The 25912-nt window shown below is 50.4% G+C and overlaps 1 protein-coding gene across 3 annotated transcripts in view; it reads right to left on the reverse strand.

Annotated features, from left to right (window-relative positions):
• Axl (AXL receptor tyrosine kinase) overlaps nt 1-24540 on the reverse strand; it is a 30433-nt gene extending 5893 nt beyond the window's left edge. The window contains exons 1-17 of one of the 3 annotated variants that reach the window (XM_034500627.1): nt 24254-24540; nt 23142-23367; nt 22739-22839; nt 21374-21550; nt 14861-14941; nt 14607-14722; nt 11403-11613; nt 10971-11110; nt 10252-10402; nt 10009-10035; nt 7373-7505; nt 7025-7116; nt 3601-3696; nt 3281-3358; nt 1471-1563; nt 990-1111; nt 339-448 (exon numbers count right to left, since the gene is read on the reverse strand). In XM_034500627.1, coding sequence (XP_034356518.1) covers nt 339-448; nt 990-1111; nt 1471-1563; nt 3281-3358; nt 3601-3696; nt 7025-7116; nt 7373-7505; nt 10009-10035; nt 10252-10402; nt 10971-11110; nt 11403-11613; nt 14607-14722; nt 14861-14941; nt 21374-21550; nt 22739-22839; nt 23142-23367; nt 24254-24317 — 2018 coding nt within the window. In that variant the 5' untranslated portion in view covers nt 24318-24540. The remainder of the gene's footprint in view (nt 1-338; nt 449-989; nt 1112-1470; nt 1564-3280; nt 3359-3600; nt 3697-7024; nt 7117-7372; nt 7506-10008; nt 10036-10251; nt 10403-10970; nt 11111-11402; nt 11614-14606; nt 14723-14860; nt 14942-21373; nt 21551-22738; nt 22840-23141; nt 23368-24253) is intronic. The other 2 variants (XM_034500636.2, XM_034500642.2) reach the window with 2 other exon arrangements.
• Between the last annotated feature and the right edge of the window lie 1372 nt (nt 24541-25912).

Consider the following 25912-nt stretch of genomic DNA (forward strand, 5'->3'; position numbering starts at 1 on the left):
TCTGATTTCCAGCTCCCATGAGGTAAGCAGTGATACCCCACTCCGCTCTGTAGGTCACGATGCCATACCTTCCCAGGAGCCCACAGTGATGGGGCCAGGTGACCGTGGTCTGGAATCTCTGAAACCCTGAGCCCAAGCCAATCTTTCTTCTTCCACTTGTTTCCTCAGGTATTTTGTCAGTCACAAAAAGGTGACTGCCACACCTTTCTAACCTTGTCTGGAGGTCCAACCCTCCCTGAAGGCTCCCATTTCCCCTTCATCCTGGGGGTGGGGGTGGGGGTGGGGAAGGGAGGAAGCTCTTTGAGGAAGGATGGACTTCCAACGGGCTTGCCACTCACATGCAGTTCCTGGCAGCCAGGTCCCGGTGTATGAATCTCTTGGTACTCAGATACTCCATACCACTGGCAATGTCGGCCATGAACTTCACGAGCATCTGAGTGGGCAGGAACTGGAGGGCCAAGGCCGGAAGAAGTGGTCAGAGTCAAAAAAGGGTCTCCTTCCCTCCCTGTGTGTGTCTGGATCTACTCTGGTTTTCCATGGCTTTGAGGACATCAACCTTTTTCTCTAGCTACAGGGTCCTAGAAAACCTACTCTTCTCTGCTTTGGGCTATTACTCCAGCCTTACATACCCACCTGAGCCGGGGACCCCCTTCCTGGGTTTCAGACCCTGGTCCATGCTAAGCCTCTGTTAGAAATTGTTTCCTGCTTGCATCTCCTCAGTCAGTGTCTCCTTCAAGGTCCCCCTCAGTCAGACCCTCCCTCCACCCAAATCAATTCCGAGGCGGCCTTATCATCCTTCCCTCCATCTGCATTTCCTTCATAGCACTTAATGCTCTTGCTTATTTCTGTTAACTTATTTATTGCCTCGTCCACCCCTGCAAATACAAGGCCCACGAGGGTAAGCTTGAGGTCAGCAGTAGCCTTCCTTCTCAGTGCCTGCCTGGCTGTTCAGTGAATATTCATGGACCGGAAGAGGAAATGCCCCTCACCACTGGCTGGTCCCCGAGCCGGGAGTACAGGAGGAAACTGTGTAGGTCTCCGTGTTTCATGAAAGGCAAGATGACCACAGGTTCTGGGAAACCCTCTCGGTCAGAACCCTGGAAACAGACGCCTGAGCCCCCCCATCCCCAGGAAAATCAGTCATTCTGGCTAGGCAGAAGAGGGGAACCCAACTCTACTCCCAGACAGACTCAGCCTCCCTCTTTCCCACCCCCTCAAATCTAGTCTCCACATTGTTTGGGAGGTGGATGGTAAGGATAAGACTTCCGAGAGGCCATTTCCCAGGGATGTTTCTGGAGCCCTCCTGGGGACCCTCAGCTATTTCTGGGAACAGGTCAGAGGTCACATTCCAAGTTGAGGGAGCAAAAGAAGGGGAGCTTGCTGATCCTGAAGGAGAAGGGGGTAGGGATCCAGGAAGTTTGATCTTTCCAAGCTCTAGCCTGGGCCTGGGAGAACATGCCCTTCCCTCACCAATGAGCCTCATGACGTTGGGGTGGTCAAATTCTTTCATGCAGACAGCTTCACTCAGGAAATCCTCCAGCTCTGATCTTGTGCAGATGGCAACTTAGGGGAGAAAGGGAGGTGGTTGACAAGGGCGGGAGAGGGAGGGAGGATGGAGGAAGGAGAGGATTTCTTCTTTCCTCCTCTTCCAGCCTATCATCATCATCATCATCACTCATAAAATGTTATTACTGGATCTTAAGATGGTGTACTCACTGTTTTACTTACATTGTTATTTTATCCTCAATAGGTATAGTGTACATGGTGCTAGATTGAGCCCAAAGTCTTGCAAATGCGATGCAGTCCCCTCACTGGGAGAGTTTAGGCAAGAGCTCTATTGGTGAGCCATGTTCTCAATGGCTCCATGGCAAAATCTAGCCAAACATTCTACCACTGAGCCACGCCCCCAGCCCCTCACTGGGGGATTCTAGGCAGGGGCTCTACCCCTGAGCCACGCCCCCAGCCCCTCACTGGGGGATTCTAGGCAGGGGCTCCACTGAACTACTTGTTTGTTTGTTTTTAAAACAAAGTCTCAGTCTGTAGCCCAGCCTGGTTTGGAATTCATGATGCTTCTGCTTACACCTCTCAAATGTTGAGGTTGTAATCTTATGTCACCTTATTAGCCAAATTTAGAGAAAAGGATGTAGGCATGGTGATGAATACTTGTCAAGTCAGCAGAGGAAGGAAGATCATGAGTTGGAAGCCAGTCTTAGACAAATCATGAGATGTTGTCTTAAAATGAAAAAAAAAAAAAAAAGCAGTAGAAAGTAGCTCAGAGGTAGGGTATTTGTCTGACATGTGCAAGGCTCTGGAGTCTCTAGTACCAACCTTTGACACCCCATCCCCACCTCCACCCCACATGCACACATGCACACACATGCACTCACACACACACACCAGCTTAATCTAGTACACAGGAGATACTTAGTAATGCAAATGCATTGATGCTCCAGAGCTCAGGCCCTAAAACTCTAAATTCATAAAACATTTCTCTCTGGCCTCCTGCCCTAGCCTGACCACTCTAGGCTTTTCTTCTTTGTATGAGAAGAACTTCCCCTTGATTGCTTGTGCTGTTTGACTATTGACTGGCCTTTACCCTCTCTGATGAGATAGTCACATACATTAACAGTATGTATTATATGCCACCACTGGCATTTAGTGCTTTGTTTCCTAACAGCCCTAAGAAATAGTGACATCATGAATGATTTTTCCAAGGAAGAAAGGAAGACTTGGAGAGGTAGAGTCAGAGCTGACAAATGGAGTGGCCGACTGGGCCTCATTCTGTCCTGCCCTCCTTAAAAAATCATTTCCAAGTTTCCTTTCCTGCTAGAGTCTGTCAATGGCAGACACTGGTGGGAGGCTGGTAGGTGAAAACAAAGCCAGGGCACCTCACCCTTTCCACTTCCGGTTGCCTTGGAGCTATTGCATGTAAATCATGTTTCTAGCTCCCCCTTGGAAAACCCTTGATTCTGTGTTCTCAACTCCTTGCTAGCTATGGGTTCTGGCTACAGCTTCCCCCCTTTGCCCTTCAGCCTAGAGGTGGAAGTGACTTCCTGTTGTTGCTAATCTGTTTGTTTTGATGTCTTGGTTATTATGATGCTACCCCAAACTTCATTCAATATGATAGCAACGTCCCTGAATTCAATTCCTTCTATTCATCTGTCTGGCACGGGCTCCAGTTTTTCACTGGGAACACTGGTACTTTCCAGAGGACAGGGAAGATGCTTGGGTTAGGGACTGGGGCTGCTGCACGTGTGCTTGCACACTTCCACATACTTACTTTTCATGGTCTTCACAGCGACCTTGAGGATGGAGTCATCCTGGTTAAGTTGGCCCTCCATCACAGCACCAAATTCTCCTGTGGCAGGAAAAAGAAAGACATCGATATCAGATCAAATATTGCCCCTATGGGGGAAGTATTTTCTGCACTTGGCTGAGAACTGGGGAGAGAGGAATCTTGGTATTTTGATGGGTCATGTGCTTGTGCGCATGTTCTCTCGAGTGTGTATGTGTGTGTGCTTGTGTGTGGATGTGCCTGTGTGTTTGTGTGTGTGTATGTACACCTGTGCACGTGTGTGTATGTGTGGTGGAGAGACTCACCTTCTCCTAGGGTCTTCCCCAAGGCCACCTTATGCCGATCTACCATGACGTCTCGTAGTTTCTCCTTCAGCTCTTCGCTGATGCCCAGACTGTTCACTGAAATGAGGCAGAGCCGTGTGGCAGGGTTGATGTTCAGGTAATGTGTACCAAGAAGGACATGTCCACTGTTGAATCACTGAATTGTGTCCATAGCACTCAACCCACACTAGCTCCTCAATCTGCTGCATAGGAACAACTGCGAGGTTAGAACCGGGCCCCAGTCTTGCTGTAGTGGGTACCCTAATTGGTCAGTGCCCTCTGTACCAGTTGTTAAACATAGTTCTTCAGAGTCTGAAGTTTACCAGCACAAAGAAACTATAAGTGTTTAAAAGAGACGGAAAGCCTAATTAGCTAATCACCCAGACTTGATAATTGCACACTATATATAAGTATCTAATTAACCCCCTGTATTTCAGACACTGTACCCCATAAATATCATAATTATGTGATTACAAAATAAGTAAGGTTGGGCATGGTATCACATTCCTCTAACCCTTCCCTAGGAAGGAAAAACAGGCAGATTGCTGCAAGCTTGAAGCCACTCTGGGCTACGTCAAGGGGACTGATCTTAAAAATATATATCTTTAGCATTCGGAAAGCAGAGGCAGGCATATCTCTGTGAGTTTAAGACAAACCTGGTCTACATAATCAATTGGGGGGGCTACATACTGAAGTCTTATATCACACAAAAGCTAGTACTACCACCAAAACAAATCCATAATCTTCCTATAAGAATATTATTAGGTACCTCAGAAGTCACTGTATTCAATTCAGTTTTTTTTTTTTTTTAACACAGTCTTAATATGCAGCCTAACCTAGCCATATTCCCAGCCCCTCACTGGGGGATTCTAGGCAGGGGCTCTACCACTGAGCAACACTCCTAGCCCCTCACTGGGGAAGTATTCCTGACAAGTATTCTACCACTGAGCATTGGGCTATATCCCCAGACCTCTTTTACCTTTTCTTTTGAGACAGTCTCACTAAGTTACACAGGCTGGCCTGAACTCAATCTAACCCAGGCAGATCTTAAACTTTCAGTCTTTCTGCTTTAGTCCCCATGATCTGTCACCCCATCCAGTTTAAAATAACATCTTCTTTTATTTTTAAAATGTGTTTATATGTATATATGTATGTATGAGTTTTTGCCTGCATATATAGCTGTGTACCATGTGCATGCAGTACCCATGAAGGCCAGAAGATGACATCAGATATCCTGGCACAGGCGTTATTGATGGTTGTGAGTCACCATGTGGGTGCTGGGAATTAAACACAGGTCCTCTGGTAAGACAGCAAATGCTCTTAACCACTGAGCTATCTATCTCTCGAGCTCCTGACAATAGCTTATAAAAACACAGTAACACACAAGCTTATGTTTAACCACAGATTGTTGATGACATCACATATCAGGGAGCTTGAGGGAGAGTCCCTTGAAAATCTGTGAAGAGTGGGGTGTGAAAGAGCAAGCAGCATCTTGGTACCACTGTGAAAATCATTTTGACCTCATGGATGTCCAGCCCAGCTCTCCAGAACCTCTTGGGACCAGGCTCATGCTGCAAGAACCGTGCCTGTGTATTATTTCATCAAAACACTGTGGCCATCCCACTTTTTCCTTCTCTTCTTAAATAAATGTCTTTCCCGGACCTTCCCAGCATCCCCTGGGACACTGGGAGTCTGTGCTGTGTGCTAGATCTGGACTTAGATCTGTTCTTTTGCTCTCTGGATTTCAGTTTCCCCAGATGGAAACTGAGGAGCTTGCAGGGCCTCTGAGGATGACCTCAGCTGGGACCTTGTGTGACTCTATTGTCTTATGGGTCTACAGTTCTAAGACACTATGATTTTCAAAACTATGAGAACCGAGAGCGCTGACCATATTATTTTTCAGACCAAGATTGAATCTAGAATTCGGTTGTTTCTGACGTTCTATAATTCTGAGTGTGGCCTTTTGAGTATTGACTTCAGGTTGTATATGGTGGCACACTCAAGTAATCCCAGAACACAGGAACTTGAGGCAGGAGGAGAGTGAGTTCAAGGCCAGTACCTAATGAGGCAATGCCTTAAGAAATCAACGGTTGAGTATATGACTCACTGGTACCCTGCTTGCCCAGCATAGCAAGGCGAGGGAGGGAGGAAAAGATGGAGTGAGGGAAAGACAGTTTCAGACAGAGAAGAGGGAAGAGAAAGCTTCAGAGCAAGTTGCTGGAGGCAGTAGGATCACGCCTTTAAGAGAACCTCGGTTACATAGAAAGTCTAAGGGTAACTTGAGGCCTGAAACCAGACAAAAATGAGTTCCGAGGAAAATTGGCTGGGTTTAAATCTCACTTATCTATCCATCTTACAAGCTGTGTGGCATTAAGCAGGTTGCCTAGTTGCTCTCTGCTAAGGCTCCCTCGTCTTTGAATGCAGGGTTATAACGGAGCTCATGTCGTGGGGCTGTGAGGATCAAATGAGTTGATGTGTATAGAACGCTCAGCTTGTGTGTGTGTGTGTGTGTGTGGGGGATGCGGGGACTTTCACACTGTTGTTATTGTCCGTATCATCATCATTTTCACCATTATCATCATTAAACATTATCCCAAGATCTTCTGGCTCTTAGATTTGGTGTTCCTAAGACTTAGTGTGTCTGGGATGCAAATTATCCTAGCCAGCACCCAGAAAGTGGAGACAGAAAGGTTGCAAGTTTGTAGCTAGCTTTGGTTACAGAGTAAGGTTATACTTGAGAGCAAGGCAAGGGAGGGGTAGATCAAGAGAAGCAGAGCCAGGTGTGGAGCTTTCTGTCTACAGTACCTGCACTTGGAAGGTGGAGACAAGAGATGCTCAGTCCAGCCTGGGCATGGTCTCAAAATAAACAAAGCCCCAAATCCTTACTGGGTGTGGTTAATGTCAACCTGACAGTATCTAGAATTGCATAGGCAACAAGCCCCTGTGCATGTCTTGGTGGGAGTTTCTGAATTAGGAACTGAGGTGGGAAGACCCACATTTACTGTGGTCTGCACCATTCCATGGTCTAGGGTTCTGGACTGAACAGAAAGGAGAAATCAAGCTGAGCCAAGCATTTGTCTTCCTGGGCTTCCTGACTGCAGGCAGGAATTGACCAGCCACCTAACAGAGCTTTTCTTCATCAGGCTGGACATCAGTCCAGCCCTCAAACGCTGAAGCAAAATTAACCCTTTTTCTTGAAGCTGTTTTTGGTCCCAGCGCTGAGAATACACAGCACCCTATCTTCTACTGTTCTAAAGCTGTGTGTGTGGTCCAAGCCTCACAGTGCCTAGGGCCCGAGGCTCCAACATCCTTGTGTTCTGAAGACCTTCGTAAACTTTTGTCTCATGCTTCTACAGATGCTCGGACTGTCTATAGGGGCCCAGTTCTCTGGGTGGAGCTCACTTACAGGTGGCTTCGGTGGTCCGGCGACTGTAGGACTTTCGGACACGGTACCTGACTACCAGTTCGCCTCTTTCCACAGTTGGCTCGAACACCTCCCTAGGGAGAGAAGGGAGAAGGTGAGGGATGAACAGAACCACGTGGAACCCTGTCCTTCTAGTGGACGCTAAAGCAAAGCACCAGTGCATTCCCAACCTGTGCTGCTCTCCCTTTGTGTGTGCTGAGCACATCTTGGAATCACCATTCCCTGCCTTCCATCTTCTCTTCAGGTCTCCTCATCCCCATTCAGACCTCCCCCACGGTCTCCACATTAGTCTTCCATGACTTCAGTCTCCCCGAAGGAGTTCTAACTCACCCATATCGAGTCTCCTTCTTCCTCCGATGGACAAGGAACAGGGCCAAGATGAGGACACAGGCAACGGCCACAAGTGCTCCCAGCAGTACATACCACCAAGGCCACGAGAAGGCGAGAGGTGGGGGTTCACTCACTGTCAGAGGGTATGGGGGACAGATCACAGCTAAGGCCCCTGGATCCAGTTCCCTGGGGCCCAAGTGGGAGTGACATGGGAGGGAGGCAGGAATGTGTCCTGGGTGGAAAGGGAAGGTGAGATGTGTATACAGGGGGCATGAGCATGCAGGGAAGGGATAGACGAGTGTGGGAGAGAGTCTGAAATAGTTTAAGGGAGACAGTGGCAGGATGATTGTGCAAAGAAGTGACCTGGGTGTGGAAAGACCAGTGAGTAAGGGGGAGAATCCCCACAGTGTAGAAGATGCACATAGCACAAGGCTGGGGACTAAGGACTATCTTAACTAAGGACTATCTTAGGGCGTGCTCTGTGAGGTGAGGAGTGAAAGACAAATACACATGCAGAAGGGATGTGTGTGTGTGTGTGTGTGTGTGTGTGTGTGTGTGTGTGTGTGTAAAGAACAGGGTGGCCATTGGAGGGGCTTGTGGCACAAGACAAAGGAGAAATGTCCAGTTTTTGTTTTGTTTTAAGAAGGGTCAAATAAACTTCAGGCTAGACTCAGGCTTCGTGTGCAGACAAGTTGATTTTTGAACTTCTGATCCTCCTGCATCCACCTCCTGAGTGCTCAGATTACAGGGATGCATCATCACGACTAGCTTATGGAGAGCTGGAGATGGGACCAGGGCCTCGTGCATGCCGGGCAAGCACTCTACCAGCTGGGCTACATCTCCAGACTCTCTCTCTCTCTCTCTCTCTCTCTCTCTCTCTCTCTCTCTCTCTCTCTCCTCGCTCTCATCAAGATTTGTTGTAGCTCAGGGTCAGGGCAGCTTCCCATGTGCTGGGGTTGCAAGTTTGCGCCAACCATGGCGGGCTGTAAGCAGTGATCTCTAGAGATGTGATTGAGCATGAGAAGAGTGTGCAGTGAACATGCAAACTACGTGAACTAAACATGAGCTGGCAAGTGAAGATCACAGGAAGGGCACGGGAAGTATAGGAAAGGGACAGGTGCAGAGCAGGGAGGGACTGGAGCATGGTTGGTCATGTGCTGAGCTAAGAGTACCAGAAGTACACACACCAGGTATGTGTGTGTGTGTGTGTGTGTGTGTATGTCTCCGTGTGTCTCTGTGTGTGTCTCTGTATGTATCTGTGTATGTCTTTCTCTGTGTGTCTCTGTCTCTCTCTGTGTGTCTATGTGTGTCTCTCTCTGTGTGTGTCTGTGTGCGTGTATCTGTCTAGGCATGAGTCCATGTGTGTGTGTCTGTATGTGTGTGTGTGTCTCTCTGTGTGTATCTGTGTGTCTGTCTGTCTTTGTGTGTATCTGTCTAGGCATGTGTATGTGTGTATGTGTCTGTGTGTGTGTCTTTGTCTCTCTGTGTGTCTCTATGTATGTCTCTCTCTCTCTCAGAAGAAGAAGAAGAGAAGGAGGAGGAGGAGGACAGAGGGAGACATAGAGAGACATAGAGAAAGAAAGATAGCAAGACTGTAGGGTAAGGTCATTTAGGGTAAGGAGAGTAAAATTCCTGATTCCCAGACAAGCAGATATAGGTTATACAATTGTGGACTGGACATTTTTTGGTAGTTACAATTGGATCACATGGGGTGGATATAAGGCACACACAGAGCAGGCATATAAATATTAGGTATAGCTGCGCATGGTGGCACACGCCTTTAAGCCCCGTATTCAGGAGGCAGAGGCTGGTAGATCTCTGTGAGTTACAGGCCAGCCTGGACAATATATAGAGTTCCAGGCCAGCCAGGGCCTACATAGTGATTCCCACTGTCAAAAACCAAGAAGCTGAGTGTGCACCAGGCATGTGTGAGAAAAGAAGGGCTGTCATGGGGTGCGAGAGGAGGGCTGATGAGGATGCAGAAGGAGGTATGAAAAGAGCATCTAAAGAGGTGAGCTGGGTTCTGAGTGGTGGTTCTACAGTGCTGGGAGGGTGCCATGGAAGTAGGAAGAAAGTTTGAGGATTGCTGAAGGAATCCTTTGAGATTTGAGAACCTCTCTCCTTGCCTCTTCCCCCATTCCCTCCTTTCTTCCATCCTTCCCTCCTCCTTCCCCCTCCCTGGAACTCACTACATAGCCCAAGCTGGCCTCAAACTTAGAGAGATCCATCTGCTCCTGTCTCCTAAGTGCTGGGATCAAACACACATACCACCATGCCTGGCTATCTGTCCTTCAGTCTTTTCCCCCCCATCTATCCATCCAATTGTCTGTCAACCCAGTCTCCATATGGTTATCCATTCATGCATCTATCCTTCAATCTTTCCATCCACCATCCACCCAGTATATATTAATTCACTCCTTACATAACCATCTGTCTGCGAACCTATCCACTCTCCCATACCATTCACTGGGCCATTCTAGGCACTTCTCTCAAGGACCACGCAAACTGAGGAAGTGCAGGGTCAGAGTGATATGTTTGGGATGCGTGACAGGGATGTGTAGAAGGTACATGTGTGGTGATGAGGCCCTCGCTGCATGTTGAGGGAGGGCAGAGAAAGGGGGCACAAAAGCCCTTACCCAGATGGTGGAGTGGCTGTCCTTGCCCTGTGAGGAGAAAGGACAGAGGAGAGACATGCTCAGAGAGGACAAGACTGACATGACGCAAGTGAGCAGACTGAGGGAGGCTCTGTGTCAGGCTCAGGGTAGCAACAGAATCTAAGCTGGGGGAGCACTCAGAGGCATGAGGAACAAGTCAAGGGTGCCAGGAAGAGACCATTCTCGGGGCAGCTTGAAGGGGGCTGGGTATGGCTTTAGAGTTACCTGGGCGCCAGGGCTCTAGGGGCACAGGAAGGCTCCAGGGCCCATCCCCAGCCGAGGTATAGGCTGCCACAGACACAGTCAGGTTAGCCACAGGCCTGTCCCCCCGCAGTTCCAAGGTCACCTCTTGAGTTAGCCCTATATCCATAAGTACCTAGGAAGTCCAGAGGTGACATCAGGAGGGACACCTACATCCAGAACTCCTAAGACTCAACCCTTGTTCATCCTCTCCCCACATCGCCACATCTCTAGCCCCCTGCACTCTGGAACATCAGCTGTACAGGGCAGGGACTCTGTCTCATCTCTGGCTACACCCTCAGCTTCTCGGAAGAGTACTTGGCACCAGGCACAGCTCAGCATTTGTTGAAGAACTGAATTCTCATTTTTTCGCTCTCATCCAATCCCTTCTAACTTCCCTTCCCTCTCTTCACCTCGGGGTACAGCTAGCCCAGATAAAATATCTGTATAAGTTAGGAAGTGCCTCGTCTCCAAGATGCTGTAAAAGTTACAATACCCAAGCCCAATGAGGTGCTTTTACAATGCTCACAGACAGACATTCCTTAGCCCCTTCTTTGTGGACCCATTTAGAATTTCTGGTGCACCTTAGCGGGCATGGTATAATAGTACCCGATTTCTGTAACTGCCTGTGTCTACTTTGTCATCTCTTCCCCATCTCCCGCTTCCCACAACAATTCCACCCTAACCCAGCCAGCAGCACCCACCTCGGGGGTGTCCTGGCCTCGATATGCCAGCCGGTACCCTAACAGGGTGCCCTGCAGGGGCAACTTTGGCTCCTGCCAACGCACGAGGGCCTGGCTCCCATTCCGCATGGCGCTAACGTTCTCAGGGGGACCCAAGGGCACTGGAGGACATGGAAGAGGGAAGCTGGTACCCCCACCTCTTCCTGACCCCCTCCCCTGTTCCCAGGAAGTGGGGCAGGTTGGAAAGAACACACGCGTGGGCAATTCGTGCAGGCCTTCCATGAGCGGAAGCACAGGGAGAGATCTGGAGAGAGGCCAGTGGGCAGAGCTCAAGGGTCAGGGACTGGACAAGGAGACTAAGGCCATTGTGGGGTAAAGGGGTGAGAGGAGAGTTCAGGGTGGGAACAATGAAAGCAAAGCCCAAATACTATCTTCACCCCAAGACTTTCTTACCTCCCTCTGTGGTCTCCACAGGAAGCCAGTGGGTCCAAGGTGAGGGGCCCTGGCTGCTGGTGCAGGATACCCGGATGTGATATGGGGTGTGAGGAAGGAGCTTTTCCAGCCGAAGCTGGTGGGGGGGCACTGATACTTGCAATGTGAGGGGCTCTTCTGGAGGATCTGCCTCTCCTAGCCAGACGCCCACCCCATCGTCTGACAGCACAGCCTGAAGGTGGGGAAAGATAAGAGGACCAGAGGGTGGTTACACTATTCTTGATAATGATCCCAATGTGACTATACAACTTTGCAAGGATGTAAGGGTCTCTGAGTGTGCGTGTGTGTGTGTGTGTGTGTGTGTGTGTAACTCTGTGTGTTGTAGTTCCACAACAGGACAACAATGGGCATCCAGATTTGCAAAGCAAAACCATATAGCCACACTTGCAAAAGCCACCTCTGGCAAGACTAAGCCACTTTTGGCAAGATTTCCCCCACGCCGCCCCCTTTCTGATCCTCAGTTTCCTCATTTAGAGGACCAGAGATGCCTTGAAAGGTTGTTGAATGATTAAATGTACAAAGTGGTTCAGTGGTACAGAACACACTCTGGATCCCCAGTTTCACACAAACACACATAAGCAAAACCCTCAAAGCAACAACTCAAGGACCGAACCAACCAACCAATCAACCAACCAACCAACCAACCAACCAGCCAACCAAAATCATTAAATGCAGTTGTGCAGCTGGTGTGGTGAAACAACTATGATCCAGCTCTCTGTGAGGCAGGAGGATCACCAGTTCAAGGACAGACTCGGCAACATACTAAGATCCTGTCTTGAAAAAAAAAATTAAAAAGAGAAAAAGCCAATATCTTGCCCACCATTGAGTGACAAGAGGACTCTACTTGCCGTGTCAAAGTTTAATGATATGTAGGTTAGTGTGTTTACAATAATATCAACTTGTTCCCTCCCTGACTTCTTTCTTTCTGAGACAGTATTACTATGTATCCCTGACTGACTTAGACTTGTTACATAGACCAATCTGGCCTTCAACTCCAGATATACACCTGCCCCTGCCTCCCCAATGCTGAGATTAAAGGCATGTTCTACTATGTCTGGTTGTTGTTATTATTGTTGTTGTTGTATGTGTGTGTTATAGGATAACTTATGTGAGTCCGTTTTCCCCTACTATTTGGGTCCTGGGAATTGAATTCAGATCATCAAGTTTAGCAGCGAGCACTTTTACCTGGTGAGCTACCTTGCTTGCCCCCACCTTGGTTTTTGAGACAGGGTCTCTCAATAAGACCTGGGACTCTCTGATCTGCTAGACTGGCCAGCCAGTGAATTCCAGGGATCCATCATCTCTGTCTGCCCCAGCACTGGGGTTCCATGTGCTCTACTATCTACTATGCTCAGCTCTTTTGTGTGGCTTCTGGGGTTCAAACTCAGGTTCTCATGCTTGCATGGTAAACTCTGTACCAACTGAGACATATCCCTAAGCCCCCTTTTTGGCACGACTGGGGATGAACCCAAAGATCTCACCAATGCCGACCACATATTCTGCCACTAAACTATACTTCAGCCCTAAAAGTCAGTATTTTTCAAGCACTTACTGTATGCTAAGTCCCTTGTTAAGCCTGTACCCCAATAAACACATAGATCTCCCCTGTCCACTTAAAAGTCTCAATTCTTTTTCTCATTCCAGTTTTACAGATGGGGAGGCCAAGGCCCAGACATTCAATAGCTTTCCCAAAGTAACATGGTCCCCAGAGAGGGTGACACTGGCCCTACAAGCTCCGAGGAGGAGGCAGGTCAGTGATGAATAGCAGGAGGGGACAAGTCTGCTCTCTGACCTACAGTGACATACAGGAAGAGGAACCTCTGCCAGTACAAAGGGGAGATGGGTGCAGACAGTGGGCTCACACTTACTCCCACTTCTCTTTTCCCTGGGACGGCCGTGACCCTCCCTCAGGAACTGTCCAGCCAGAGCCTGTGGGCAGCAGGAAGTGAGACCTGGAGAAGGAAGAACCCACACTTCTGCTTTTCTCTGGACACTGCATGGATGTGGGTAGGAGGGCAGCTGTGGCTTGACCCGACATTTGAGATCTTTCAAGTTGGTGAGATGCCAGGATTGAACCTCAGTTTGTTCTTCTGGCTGGGGGCAGTGAGGGTAGGGGTGCAGGCCACTTTCCTTTCAGGATCTCTCAGGTTCATACCTTGAAAGGGAAAAGCCCCTCCCTGGTCAATTCTATTCATGGGCTCTACCTCAAGCCACACGCCCAGACCCTCACTAGGGGATTCTAGGCAGGGGCTCTACCACTGAGCCACGCCCCCAGCCCCTCACTGGGGGATTCTAGGCAGGGGCTCTACCACTGAGCCACGCCCCCAGCCCCTCACTGGGGGATTCTAGGCAGGGGCTCTACCACTGAGCCACGCCCCCAGCCCCTCACTGGGGGATTCTAGGCAGGGGCTCTACCACTGAGCCACGCCCCCAGCCCCTCACTGGGGGATTCTAAGCAGGGGCTTTACCACTGAGCCATACTTTCAGCTTTTTAAGTCTTTTGTTTTGAGACAGTCTTGCTATTTTTCCCAGGGTAACTTTGAACTCTCCATCCTCTTGCTCCCAAATGCTGGCATTACAAGCCTGTACCATTGTAACTGTGCTGTTATATGTTCCATCAAATAGCCTTATCTGCCTGACCTATGCTATATAACATTGAGGTGACTATGTGACTAAAAGCACTGTCCTTAGAGAGCCCAAATGCCAGAGTGGGAAAGACCTAATCTAGACAGGAACTATCCAGAGCGGTCAGGGTGAAGACAGTAGTAAGTATAGAGTTGTGTCAGGAACAGCTACAAGTCCTGACGACTTAGAGTTCCCAATCCAGCTACAGTCAATATTACTAATACTAAAAACAATAAAACCATCTAACAGTCCATAATACGTCCCCAGGCACAGTTTTAAGTTAGTTACTTTCCTTTGTTTACTGAATTCTCATTCCTAACTCATAAATATGAACATCATGCCCATCTTATAGATGGGAAAACTGAGGCCCAGAATGGTCTTTGGGGTTTACTCAAATTCACACAGCCAACAGGTGAAGTGGGTGACTCTTGGATTAACTGGTACGGAAAGGCTTGTTTTCCATAGGGAAGATGGTGTCGGCTTGTGGGTGTGGATTGAAGGAGGGCTGAGACAGAAGTGATCAAAGTCAGAGGGTCTCACCTGTAGGTTACAATGGGTGAGTGGATAGATGCCGCTCAGGCCAGGGGTCCAAGCTACCTCTAGCTCCGTGGGATGTCTGGAAACCACGTGGAGATGGTGAGGCCTCTGGGGGAGCACTGTGGACAGATGAGGGAAGGCTAAGTCTTAAGAACCTTTCCCCAGAGCCCTCCATCTTCCCTCAGCCTTCTCCCCTGACCTCTGGTCCAGCCTCCCGCACCCCTGTCACCAGGATCCCTGAACCCTCTTGCTGTCACCTGTGATGGTGGCTGTGCGGGAAGTGGTGACTCCCTTGGCATTGTGGGCTTCACATGAGAAAGAAGATGTCTTGTTCAGGCCTAGGGAGGAATATGAGAAAGCCTTGTGTCACAAGGGGCAGAACTACCATACCTTGTCACATAGTCACACACACACACATACATACAGATGCACACAGAAACACACATGCTCACATACATATGCACACAGACACAGACACCTAGACTCAGACTCATGAAGTGTTCATATCTTCAAAGCCAGACGGTACACACCTGTCATACCAGATAATGGGCAGGCTGAGGCAGGAGGATCTCAAGTTCAAGCCTGCCTGGCAGAGTGAGTTCAAGATTCTTGTCTCAAACTTAAAAGGTAAAAAGTGAATGCGTAAAAGAAATAAAAAGGAAAAGAAAGATGAGTGCTCCTAGGTATGGGGGAGGAGAAAGTTTATCATAGACATGTGGGAGAGCATAGCCTGAGGCAGGGGCATCTGGGAGAGTCCAGAGTGGACATGATCAGACTGAGCTGGGCCCTGTGGGCAGAGGGGAAGGGACAGGGAGAGGAGAGAGGGGAAATGAGGTACAGCAGCCAGGAGGCCCAAAGGTACAAAAGACCAGGTAACTAAAATGGTTGTGTCATATAGGAAGAAGCAGCCCAGCCCCTTGGGCTGGAGAAGTTTAGGGTAGGGGGTGGAGTATGCCGGCTAGGAGGGCCTTGTATATGGACTGAGGGATGTTGGGAGAACCTGGAGGTGGGGTCCACCTTGGTATGTTAAGTAGGCTTCTCAGCCATTTGTCCCAGGCTTGAAATGTAACAAAAAGGATACTGGAAGGGGCTGGGGAGACGGCTCAGCAGTTAAGAGCACTGACTGCTCTTGCAGAGGACCTGGGTTTGGTTCGCAGCACCTGCATAGCAGCTCACAACTGCCTATGAATCCAGTTTCAGGGGATCCAATGTTCTTTCTGACCTCCGCTATCACAGCACGCACACATCTGGTCCGCACGCATGCAGTCAGGCATATACACATATAAAATAAACAAGAGTGTGGACGTAGCTCAGTGGTAGAGTTCTTTCCTGCAGTGTGGAAGGATCATTCCCATCCCTGCAGGGAAAGGGATCAAGGGGCCCTATACCAACATATACTCACACAGGCCTACATAGATCCACACAGACACAGACAATGAGCACACACTTCAGGACAGAACTGTATGGTAATGTAAACGTCTTTGCTCATTGATAAATCTGTCTCCTACAACTGCTCTCTTGGCTCACTCTGCTTCTGGTCTCTCTCTCTCTCTCTCTCTCTCTCTCTCTCTCTCTCTCTCTCTCTCACACACACACACACACACACACACACACACACAGTGTCTTCCCGAAAGATGTCTATGTGACTTCACCCTCCTTCCTTCATCCTGGCTCTTCAGATGACACACCTAAGTTATTCTGCCCCTGACTAATCTCTGTAGAATTGGAATTTGGCTTCGCTTTCTCTCCTAAGTGCCGGCATGCTCACATGTCACCCAAGAATCACGTTTCTTAGGGCTTTCTCTCAGAATCTCCATTCTAGGAGAGCAGGGAATATCTGTTTAACCTTATGATGGCACACGGTGGTAGGTGCTCTACAAATGTTTGTTGAATGAGTGGGTGAATTCTTTTTTCCAAGACAGGGTTTCTCTGTGTAATCTTGGCTGTCCTGGAATTCACTCTTGTAGACCAGGCTGGCCTCAAACTCACAGAGATCTACCTGCCTCTGCCTCCTGAGTGCTGGGATCAAAGGTGTGTGCCACCTAGCTGTGAGTGAATTTTTAAAAAAGATTTAGTGTGTGTATGTGTGTGTATGTGTGTGTGTACCACATATATTCAGGTGCCCTTAGAGGCCAGAAGAGGGAACGAGGGTCCCAGGAGCTAGACACATACAGGAGGATGTGAGTTGGCCCTTGTAGGTCCTCTGTAAGAGGAGCAAGTGCTCCTATCTGCTAAACAGTCTCTCCAGCCCCAATGGGTCTTCCTGATCAAGCCCAGGAACGAATGCTAATCCAATGCTCTACAGATGAACCACACCCCAGCTCCTCCCAGATGGATTCTAGGAGGATGTCTCATTGCTAAGCTGCATTCCCAGCCTTCCTTTTAACCTTTCTTTGGAGATAGGATCTCACTAAGTTGCCCAGACTGGCCTTGAAGAGACTCTGTAGCTCAGAAGGGCTTTGAACATGTAATCCTCTTGTCTCGGTCTCTGGAGTAGTTGGAATGGCAGGCCAGCAAAACCAAGCCTTAGAAGCCAATGCACGCACGTGTGTGCGTCTGTGTTTGGGTGTTTTTGGAAGAAAAGGGAGCCTGATTATGTAACAGGGGAGCAACCCAGTTAATGTGTTTTTGAATAAATGTCTTGGTGTGTCTGGGAAAGGTTTGTGGGCCAAGGTGTTTGTCTTGAGACTCTTGTTTTGTCTTGTTTGTGCACCAACTCTTTCTGTATGTGCAACTATGTCACCACCGTGCACACACAGTGTGCACAAAACAAATATCCTAGACATAAACAAGCAGGCAAACACACAGATATGCAATACCCATTTGCCAGAGTCCCCTAGTATTGGGGCTGCAATTCTGAGCCTGGTGGATGTGGATGTGCGTGCGTTTCCCATCTGTGTTTCATGGCTTGTGTAACTCTGAGGACATCATGAACTTCTGTCACTGTGGCATCTGCGTTTGTGCGAGGGAGCGCGGTGTCCCCTCCACCTGGTATGTTGGAGAGCGGCCTCGCTCGGCAGACACAAAGTTTCCTTTTCTCAGTCAGCAGAGGGAGTGGAACAGGGGAAAATCCGTCTCGAAGGCCGGAAGGGGGTGGATAGGGAAGCGCCCTAGCCTCGGCTGCCCGGGCTGGCTGCGGTTCCCAGCCAAGGTCAGGTGCCCGCGCCGCAGCCCCCGCGGCCCGGGAAGGGATGCGTGGCCCTGGGAGAGCAGCCTGAGGGGGCGAGCGCTGGATCACCGCCAGCCACCTGGCACGTGGGGGCCACCGCGAGGGAGCTGGCGCTAAGGGCCAGCCGTAGCAGCCCCGGGGCATGGGGGGGGGCATTGGTTCTGGAGCTCAGTTCTGTTCCGACCGCAGCATTCCTGCCCCCGCCTGAGTCACTGGGGCGCCCCCCACCCTCCACTTCCGGCCTGTCATGGTGGGCATAACCTGGGATTTCCCATTTTCATGCCCCAGGGGCTGCATCTCAAATGAGGACATTGGGATGATCCGAGGGGTCTGGGACCCCTCTCTCCTCTTGTACTCCACCACACAAAAGCCTGTGGACTCCAGATGTGTTTTCCAGATGTACTGCCCCACCCCCACCCCATCCGCTCACTCCCACCCTTGGCTTTTCTGAGGGAATGAGAGAGATGGAGGGAGAAGAGGACACGCCCTGACTCAGATGGAGAGGGACAGAGAGGCACTCACACGCACAAACTGACAAAATTCTTTTACAAAGCACCCTTCCCTCCCCCGACAGTGAATCACGCTTAAATACACAGGGGCCGTTATTAGCACAAATATAAACACACAGAAACGCAGCACTGGCTAAGCTATACACTATTCACAGGGCGGATGCTGTCCCAAACACAGTGACATAAATGCCCCGAGATTTACTGGTAAACACATGGAAACTGACAATGAGGCATAGCCCCATAGACAGACAGACAGACAGACAGACAGACAGACAGACACACACACACACACACACACACACACACACACACGAGTCAGTGTGGGAAGGAGCACATAAACACACAACCTGCACACGTCCACTGCAAATAGCAAATACCTGGCCAAATAGTATACACAGATGTCAATGCTGAGAAACACAAACTAAACATACTTCTTTGCTCCAAACAACACATGTCAGTGTTGAAAGGGACAGACAAGTAGATACAAACTAGGTAGCAATAAAAGTTAATGTTGACTCCTCACTGCCCCTACGGGGGTGGGAAGGAGGGAGAGAGAGAGAGAGAGAGAGAGAGAGAGAGAGAGAGAGAGAGAGAGAGAGAGAGACCCAGAGAGATAGAGAGAGAGAGAGAGAGAGAGAGAGAGAGAGAGAGAGAGAGAGAGAACGCTTTATCTGTGTCAAACAGAGACACAGACAGATGGGAAACCAGTTACTGCACAGCCATGAAGGCTCTCTGTAGAGACTGCAAGATGGGGACACTGCCACATACGCATGGGTTGGCACAGATACGTGGGTAACAGGTGAACACTTGGGGTTCAGTCACTAAGAATCAGTAGGAGTCAGTAGCAGACCCCCAGAGAGAGCAGACATGTACAAGCACTCTGCTATGAGTCTCTACCTCTCTCTGTCTCTCTCTTTGGTACATACTAAGACACAGAATTTCATGATGACAGTCATACTTTTCTTTCTTTCTTTCCGTTTTTTGGGGGTGAGGGTTGAGAAGGGTTTTTCTATGTAACAGCCCTGTCTGTCCTGGAACTCACTCTGTAGACCAGGCTGGCCTCAAACTCTCAGAGATCTGCCTGCCCCTGCCTCCCAAGTGCTGTGGTTAAAGATGCACATTACCACTGACTGGCTCATGCTTTTCCTTTGATGAGCAATAAGAAACATACCAACTTAGTCACACAGGCATCTTCCCTCTCCCTTTGGAGACAGGGTCTTGTGTAGCCCAGGCTGGCCACCGTGAGTGTTGGGATTACAGGCACAAGCTGCCATGTCCATATGACATCTTGATCCTGCGAGAGACTGGAACCTCGCAACAGTACATACAACCCCAGGTGCACTCCTGTGAACTGATGTTGTCGCCTTAATATACAGAGTTGTTCAAGCTAGCTGCATGGTGCCAAGAGCTCTGGTCTCATACAATATCAACAGCCATGAACACAGAACACAGAAGGAAAACAGATACAAGACAAAGTTGACCTTTAGTGACAGCTACAGAGGCTGGACCTCACTAAGGCATTCTCTCCTACAGAGCAGTTAATACTGATGGATCAGCCAATCCGGGAGGACAGGGCTACACATGTGGAACTCGTCACCTCTTTGCAGGTGCTTCTGTTCTGTCACAACACACTGAGAGACACAGAAGACCCTCTAACACCTGCGGGCCCCATCTCTCCCCTCCTCCCTTCTTCCCAGCCACGCTGACTCAGCCCCATTCCTATCCCTACCAGGCCACTCGAGCCACAGGCCTGAGTCACCCCTCTGGGGGCCAGCATGCTCATCACACTTCCTTGCACATTCAGGGCTCTCAGAATGCTGGGAATGTGAGCAGTTCCCTCCACACTAAGAGACCCTTCTTCACCTCCCCTGAGAGGCAGCAGGTGAGGTTTTTAATAATAGGACGTCATTACTCTTCTGGGTGTTGCTACGTGTGCCTCCATCTCTTCTTCTTCTTTCATAAGGGACACTCAAGGTCCCCCCAGCCCTGTCTCTGACTACCATGTGACCCTAAGCAAAATGCCCAATCTGTACAGTACAGAAAGGGAGGGTCACTCTGAAATAGGCGTCCTGTCATTCAGACCACATTATCATGTGTCTCTCCATGCTGGGTCACTTCAGGGGCCTGTTCTCTTTTAATTTTCCTTCCTCACCCTGCCCAAGGCTAGCCTCTAACTCACTAAGTAGCCAGAGCTAGCTTTGAGCTTGATAATCAAGGACAATCTTGAACTTCTGGCAGTGCTGCCTCCACCAGCGCTGTGATTGCAGGCGTTCTTCACCACCGAGCCTGGCTTACACGGTGCTTTGAACAGGGCTGCGAGCTTGCTAAGGCAATCGTTCTACTGATTACCAGCCGCAGCCCTTTGCTTTTTTTCTTTATTGACACTCTGCAATAAGTGGGGTCTCACTCTGCAACCCCAGGCTGGCCTAGAACTCACCATGTCAGCTAGACACACCTCAAACTGGTGACAATCCTTCTGTCTCAGCTTCCCAAATTCTGGGATTGCCGGTAAGAGCCTCCACCCTTGTCTTCTCTAATTGACTTTCTCTGTTGCTTACTTTCCCTCCCTCATTCTACTCTGGGCTCTGCTTTCCCAGGAAACCTCAGCTGAGCAGAGACTGAGGCCTAGGGGACACTTCAGAGCAGGAGGTGGGCAGGTCAAAGGAAGAAGTGGACAGAGGAGGGTATTGGTTCGTTCTGATGCCCTGCTTGGGTCAGGGCTGACAAAGGAGCACCAGGCCTACACACTTGGGCCACTGAACAGCTTTAGAGGAGATTTAGGACAAAGAATGCTATTGAGCAGAGGAGCTGGGGTGAACACAGAGAGAGGCTGGAGTGAGCAGAGAGAGAAAAGTAAGGGTGATCAGAGAGAGGCTGGGGTGACGGGAGGGGGGGGAAGGGAGAGGTTGGGGTGAACAGAGGCACACACAGAAGTAGCGAAACAGTGAGGGAGAGACAGAGAGATGGAGAACAGACATGACAAATATCACAGGGAGGGAAATATGACAGAGACAGAAGACAGAGAGACAAGTGGACAGACACGTCGCATGAAGGGCCCTGGCTGCCCTGCTTTGGCCCACACTCAGACTCACCTGGAGCTTGCAGACTGTGCTGAGAGCTGTATCCTGCGACTGGGGCTAGGGGGACAGCATCTTGAAGCCAGAGTAGGGTCACGGGTTCTGGGGGTCCCTGGGCCTGGCAGCTTAGGTTAAAGGGAGTGTTGGCAGGAACAGCTTTGTCTTCAGGCTCCTCCAGGAAGTACGGTAGACCTGGTCAGTCAGTGACAGAGCTTGGTTACCTCTGAACCTTTGAGGTCCCCCAGATTATCATTAGGATGTTGGAGGTGCACTAGAACCACTCTGCAGGGTTTTTGACTTGTCCCTTATACCTGGTCCCCCAGGACACCTGCTTCACCTTCAGATATTTGATCCTTTATGATTCTATGCCTGGGACTGAGCTTCCAACATCTGGTTTAGCCTATGCCTGACCATCTTGGACATTTTTCAGGGCATGTAAAAGTCTCGACTTGTCTCTTGCTTTTCTTTTTCTCTTCCCCCTTTTCTCCCTCTTCCTGCCCCTTTCCTTTTTTCCTGTTCTCCTTCCACCACCTTCTCCTCTTCCTCCTCCTCTTCTTCCTCCTCCTCCTCCTCTTCCTCCTCCTTCTTCCTCTCTCTCTCTCTCTCTCTCTCTCTCTCTCTCTCTCTCTCTCTCTCTCTCTCTCTGAGATTCGGTCTTTCTACAGAGCCTTGGCTGTCCTGCAACTTACTATGTAGACCAGGCTGGCCTTGAACTCACAGAAATCCTCCTAGCTGGGCGGTGGTGGCCCACGCCTTTAATCCCAGCACTCGGGAGGCAGAGGCAGGCGGATTTCTGAGTTCGAGGCTAGCCTGGTCTACAGAGTGAGTTCCAGGACAGCCAGGGCTACACAGAGAAACCCTGTCTCAAAAAACCAAAAAAAAAAAAGAAAGAAAGAAAAATCCTCCTGCCTCTGTCTCCCCAGTGCTGGGATTAAAGGTTTCCATGCTCAGATCTTCTCTTTTTGAGGGTCTTGCTATGGATCCCAGATTAGCCTCAAACTACAGATCACCTGCCTCGGCCTCCTGAATGTGGCAGTTATGTGTGTGCATCACTATGCCTGGCTTTCCTGTATCCCTTTCCTAAAGAAGATGTGAGGTACTTGGAAGGATAGGAGAATTAACTCATGTGCACCTGACTCCTAGACTAGAAGGTCCTACTCCAAGCATATCTAATTCCCCAGGACATCCAAAAGCTTCCCAAATCTCTCTCCTCTGGGACATAGAATCTGCCTTAGATCTGTCTGTCCCCCATAATTTATGGCCTCCCATGCCTCCCCAGCTCCTAAGATTCCCTATGTCTCTGGACTTTATATCCCAATGGAAAAACCCCTGTATTTTTTCACTTGTCTTCTCCACAGAAGCTCTGACCCGAGAACTTACCTTCCAGCCCTACGAAGCCAGGCTGAGACACAAAGGTCCGTCCTTCCAGGTGCACCATACACTGGTACTCTCCTGCATCTGAAAGTTGCAGGGCTGAGATTCTAGAAGGGGAGAGGTGAGACAGAGAGGCTGGGGGTCAGGGCTGAACACAGGGAGGGTCAGCAGAACTGAAAGAGGGAGGGGGTCTGGGCAGGAAACTTATAGGAGGCTGAAGTAGGTCCTATTTTTAACTCATTTTTACAGAAGAGGAAAGCGAAACCCAGACGTAGTATCACAAGCTCAGAGCCACGTGCCCAGTAAGTGGTCAGGTGGAGATTCCCAACCCAGGTGGAGCGGCTGCCCAGTGGCTTGGTGTGGAAGGGCTGTGCGTATGGAGATCACTGGTCAGCGACAGGTGCCACACCTGAGCTGACTGACAACTTTCCATTCATCTTGCCAGTCTTCGCCCAGAGGCACCTGGGTCTGGGTGTTATCAGCCAGTTCTAGGATCTGTCCATCTCGAAGCCACGCCACCTCAGGAGGTTCCCCCTGGACCTGGAGCTCACACCGAAGGGTCCCTGTGAGTCCTCTGGCACCCGTGATATTCCCTGGGTTCCCCACAAATGGGCTGCCAACCTCGGTCTGTGTGTCTGTCAGGGGAGATGGTGAAGAGCATGCTCAGGAACCCCACAGCTCGCTGCTCCTCTAGCCCACCTTCTACATCTGCCCACTGTTGCCAGGACCCCACATAGTTGTAGAATGATCTCAGAGGGGGGTGGGGTGGAGGCATGGGGGAGGATGGGAGTCTTCCCAGGGGATTGAGGTCCGGCTTCCATCCCATGTGCAGTCCGTTGGGAAGAAGGCCTGGGATCTGGCAGCCTCCCACGCCCTGGATTGCCTGGCAGGGCCGGTCCTTGCCATTCTGGTCTCTAGGGACTTCACAGTCTGGACTGGGAGATAGAGGAAAAGAAAACAGAGCAGAGAAGGAAAGAGAAGGGAAGGAATGGGGAAGAGAGAGAGAGAGAGAGAGAGAGAGAGAGAGAGAGAGAGAGAGAGAACACTCCAGCAGGGCAAGAACAAGTGGAGGGGGACAGCAGTGACAAGGGGGGTCCAGGACTCCCAAGCCCTCTTTCTCCAGTCTTCCTCTGTGTTTGTTAGGGGAAAGATCCCTTCCTGTCATCTGGACCCTCTAGTTCTGTCCCTCTTTTCAGGACCCAGATTCATCAGCCTTCAACCCTCCCTCAGCTCCTTCAGTCTGTCTTTCTGCCCAGTCCATCTTTTGCCCCTCCCCGTTTCTGTTTCTTGTCCCGATGTTTCTCTCTGAGTTGCTTTCCCTAACCCCAGGCTCTTGAGTCTGTGTCCTTCTGTCCCCCCCTCCCACCCCCCCTCACCATCCCAAGCCAGCACTCTCAAGAAAACTTTCTAAACCAGCCCAGCACCCCCAACACCTGCCAGCCAGCCCCCACCTCCTCACTGCCCCCCTGCCCTGGGTCCCATTAGCCGGTGTCTCTGCCTCAGTGAGACCCCATCACTCACCCTTAGGAGCTGCACAACCCCAGCAGCACAGCGCCAAGCACCAGGCCAGCGGGACCCTGCCCATCCTCAAGACACCAACGGCTGAGATTGATGCCAAACTTTCTTCCGAAGTTGATGGGCACCTCGCTAGGGAAGGGGGCAGGGCCGGGTTGTCCCCGGCCCTCCCCCCACCTCTGGGCTCCTGGGATTTGGCACTGCCCGCCTGGCACAGCGGGAGCCCCTCGGCTGGCTCTACTCCTCCGCAGCTAGCCGCCTTCCCGGCTACCCTGCCTCATTCTCTCACTCCCAGACTTCTTTCCCCGCCCCTGGCTCCCCCTCTGCCTCCGCCCACTAGGGCCCCAGCCTTGGGGCCACTGGGACTTGGAGGGGTTAACCAGGAGTGAAGAGTACAGGATCTGCCTTGTCTTAAAGGAGCCTGGGCCTCTTGGAGAGAGGCTGGGAAGGAGGAAGAAGACCTTAATGGCTCATGGTGGCTGAGGCCGACCCTGGGCTGGTGAGTTAGGAGGATGGGCGCTGTCCCCCTGGACTCTCTCAGGGTCTGGTAAACATTCCTGTAGAATTTCCACTCCTCTTAGCCCAAGACGCCCCCCAGCCCCCCTTTCTGGGTCTCCACCCTCAGCCCAGCCTCCCAGGCCTCCTCCGATTCCCTCACATTCACAGCAGCTTGAACAAGGACACATTCTCTCTTCTCTTCTCCTCTCTCTCTCTCTCTCTCTCTCTCTCTCTCTCTCTCTCTCTCATGGCATTGACACAGAAGCTGGGACAGGTAGAGACATGCAATGGCATGCTGCCTGTCCACAGATACCCTCAAATGAGCTGGGTCAGGAGCTTGCCTGCTGGAGAAGTCTTACAAATGGAAGGTCACTGGGGGACGGGCATTTCGGGGGGTCTGGGTACTCATTTGAGGACTCATCGACATTCAAACCCACCAAAGCCCACTTGAACACAGAAACAGGAATCCAGAGGTAGCAGCAGACTGAAGTGAGAATCCCAGATCTAGCCCAACCATGTGACTCTGGGCAATGGGCAAATGTTCGTCTTCCTGTGCCTCAGTGTGTCTTGCTGTAAGACAGGGATGAGGACTGCCCCTGCTAGTGCAACTGGCTAGTGCAAGAATGATCTAGGTCAAAGTGCATGCAGTTCCTTGTGTGCTTGGTGGCCCAGACGACAAGGTTCCTGGGATTTTTGCCATCCATGCTCTTTGCTTCTCTGCCTCAGGGATTCTTGTATCCAGCCCTGGCAGACCCTGAGCCAGGACCCTGCTCTGCTGCATGTCTGCTTCTATGCCTCTGGGTGTTTGCCATCGAGGGCATGCTCAGATGACCTCCGAGCACCCAGCTCTCTTCTCCAGTAGTCAGCTGCTTCTTGATCAAATCACTGAACTGCTTTTGATCGCCCCAGAATCCCGTTTCAATTCGTGGCACGTCTCTCTCCCTTTGCCCTTCTCCATATCCACTACTTCAATTTCCATCCCCCTGCCTCCAATCCATCTCTTGGTTGGGATCTAGGACAATGTTTCTGAGAGAGAGCCCCCCCCATCAGTTTAATCCTGTCTGTCCTCTAGATGCCCCACTTCTCTGACGACGAACTCGAAGCCCTTCAGCTGCTTGCTCACGGTCCTAACCGTATCAGCATCCTGTTTGTACCCCACTTCAGTGA

The sequence above is a fragment of the Arvicanthis niloticus genome, chromosome 1, assembly GCF_011762505.2.
Source record: "Arvicanthis niloticus isolate mArvNil1 chromosome 1, mArvNil1.pat.X, whole genome shotgun sequence".
In the NCBI taxonomy this organism is placed as follows: Eukaryota; Metazoa; Chordata; class Mammalia; order Rodentia; family Muridae; genus Arvicanthis; species Arvicanthis niloticus.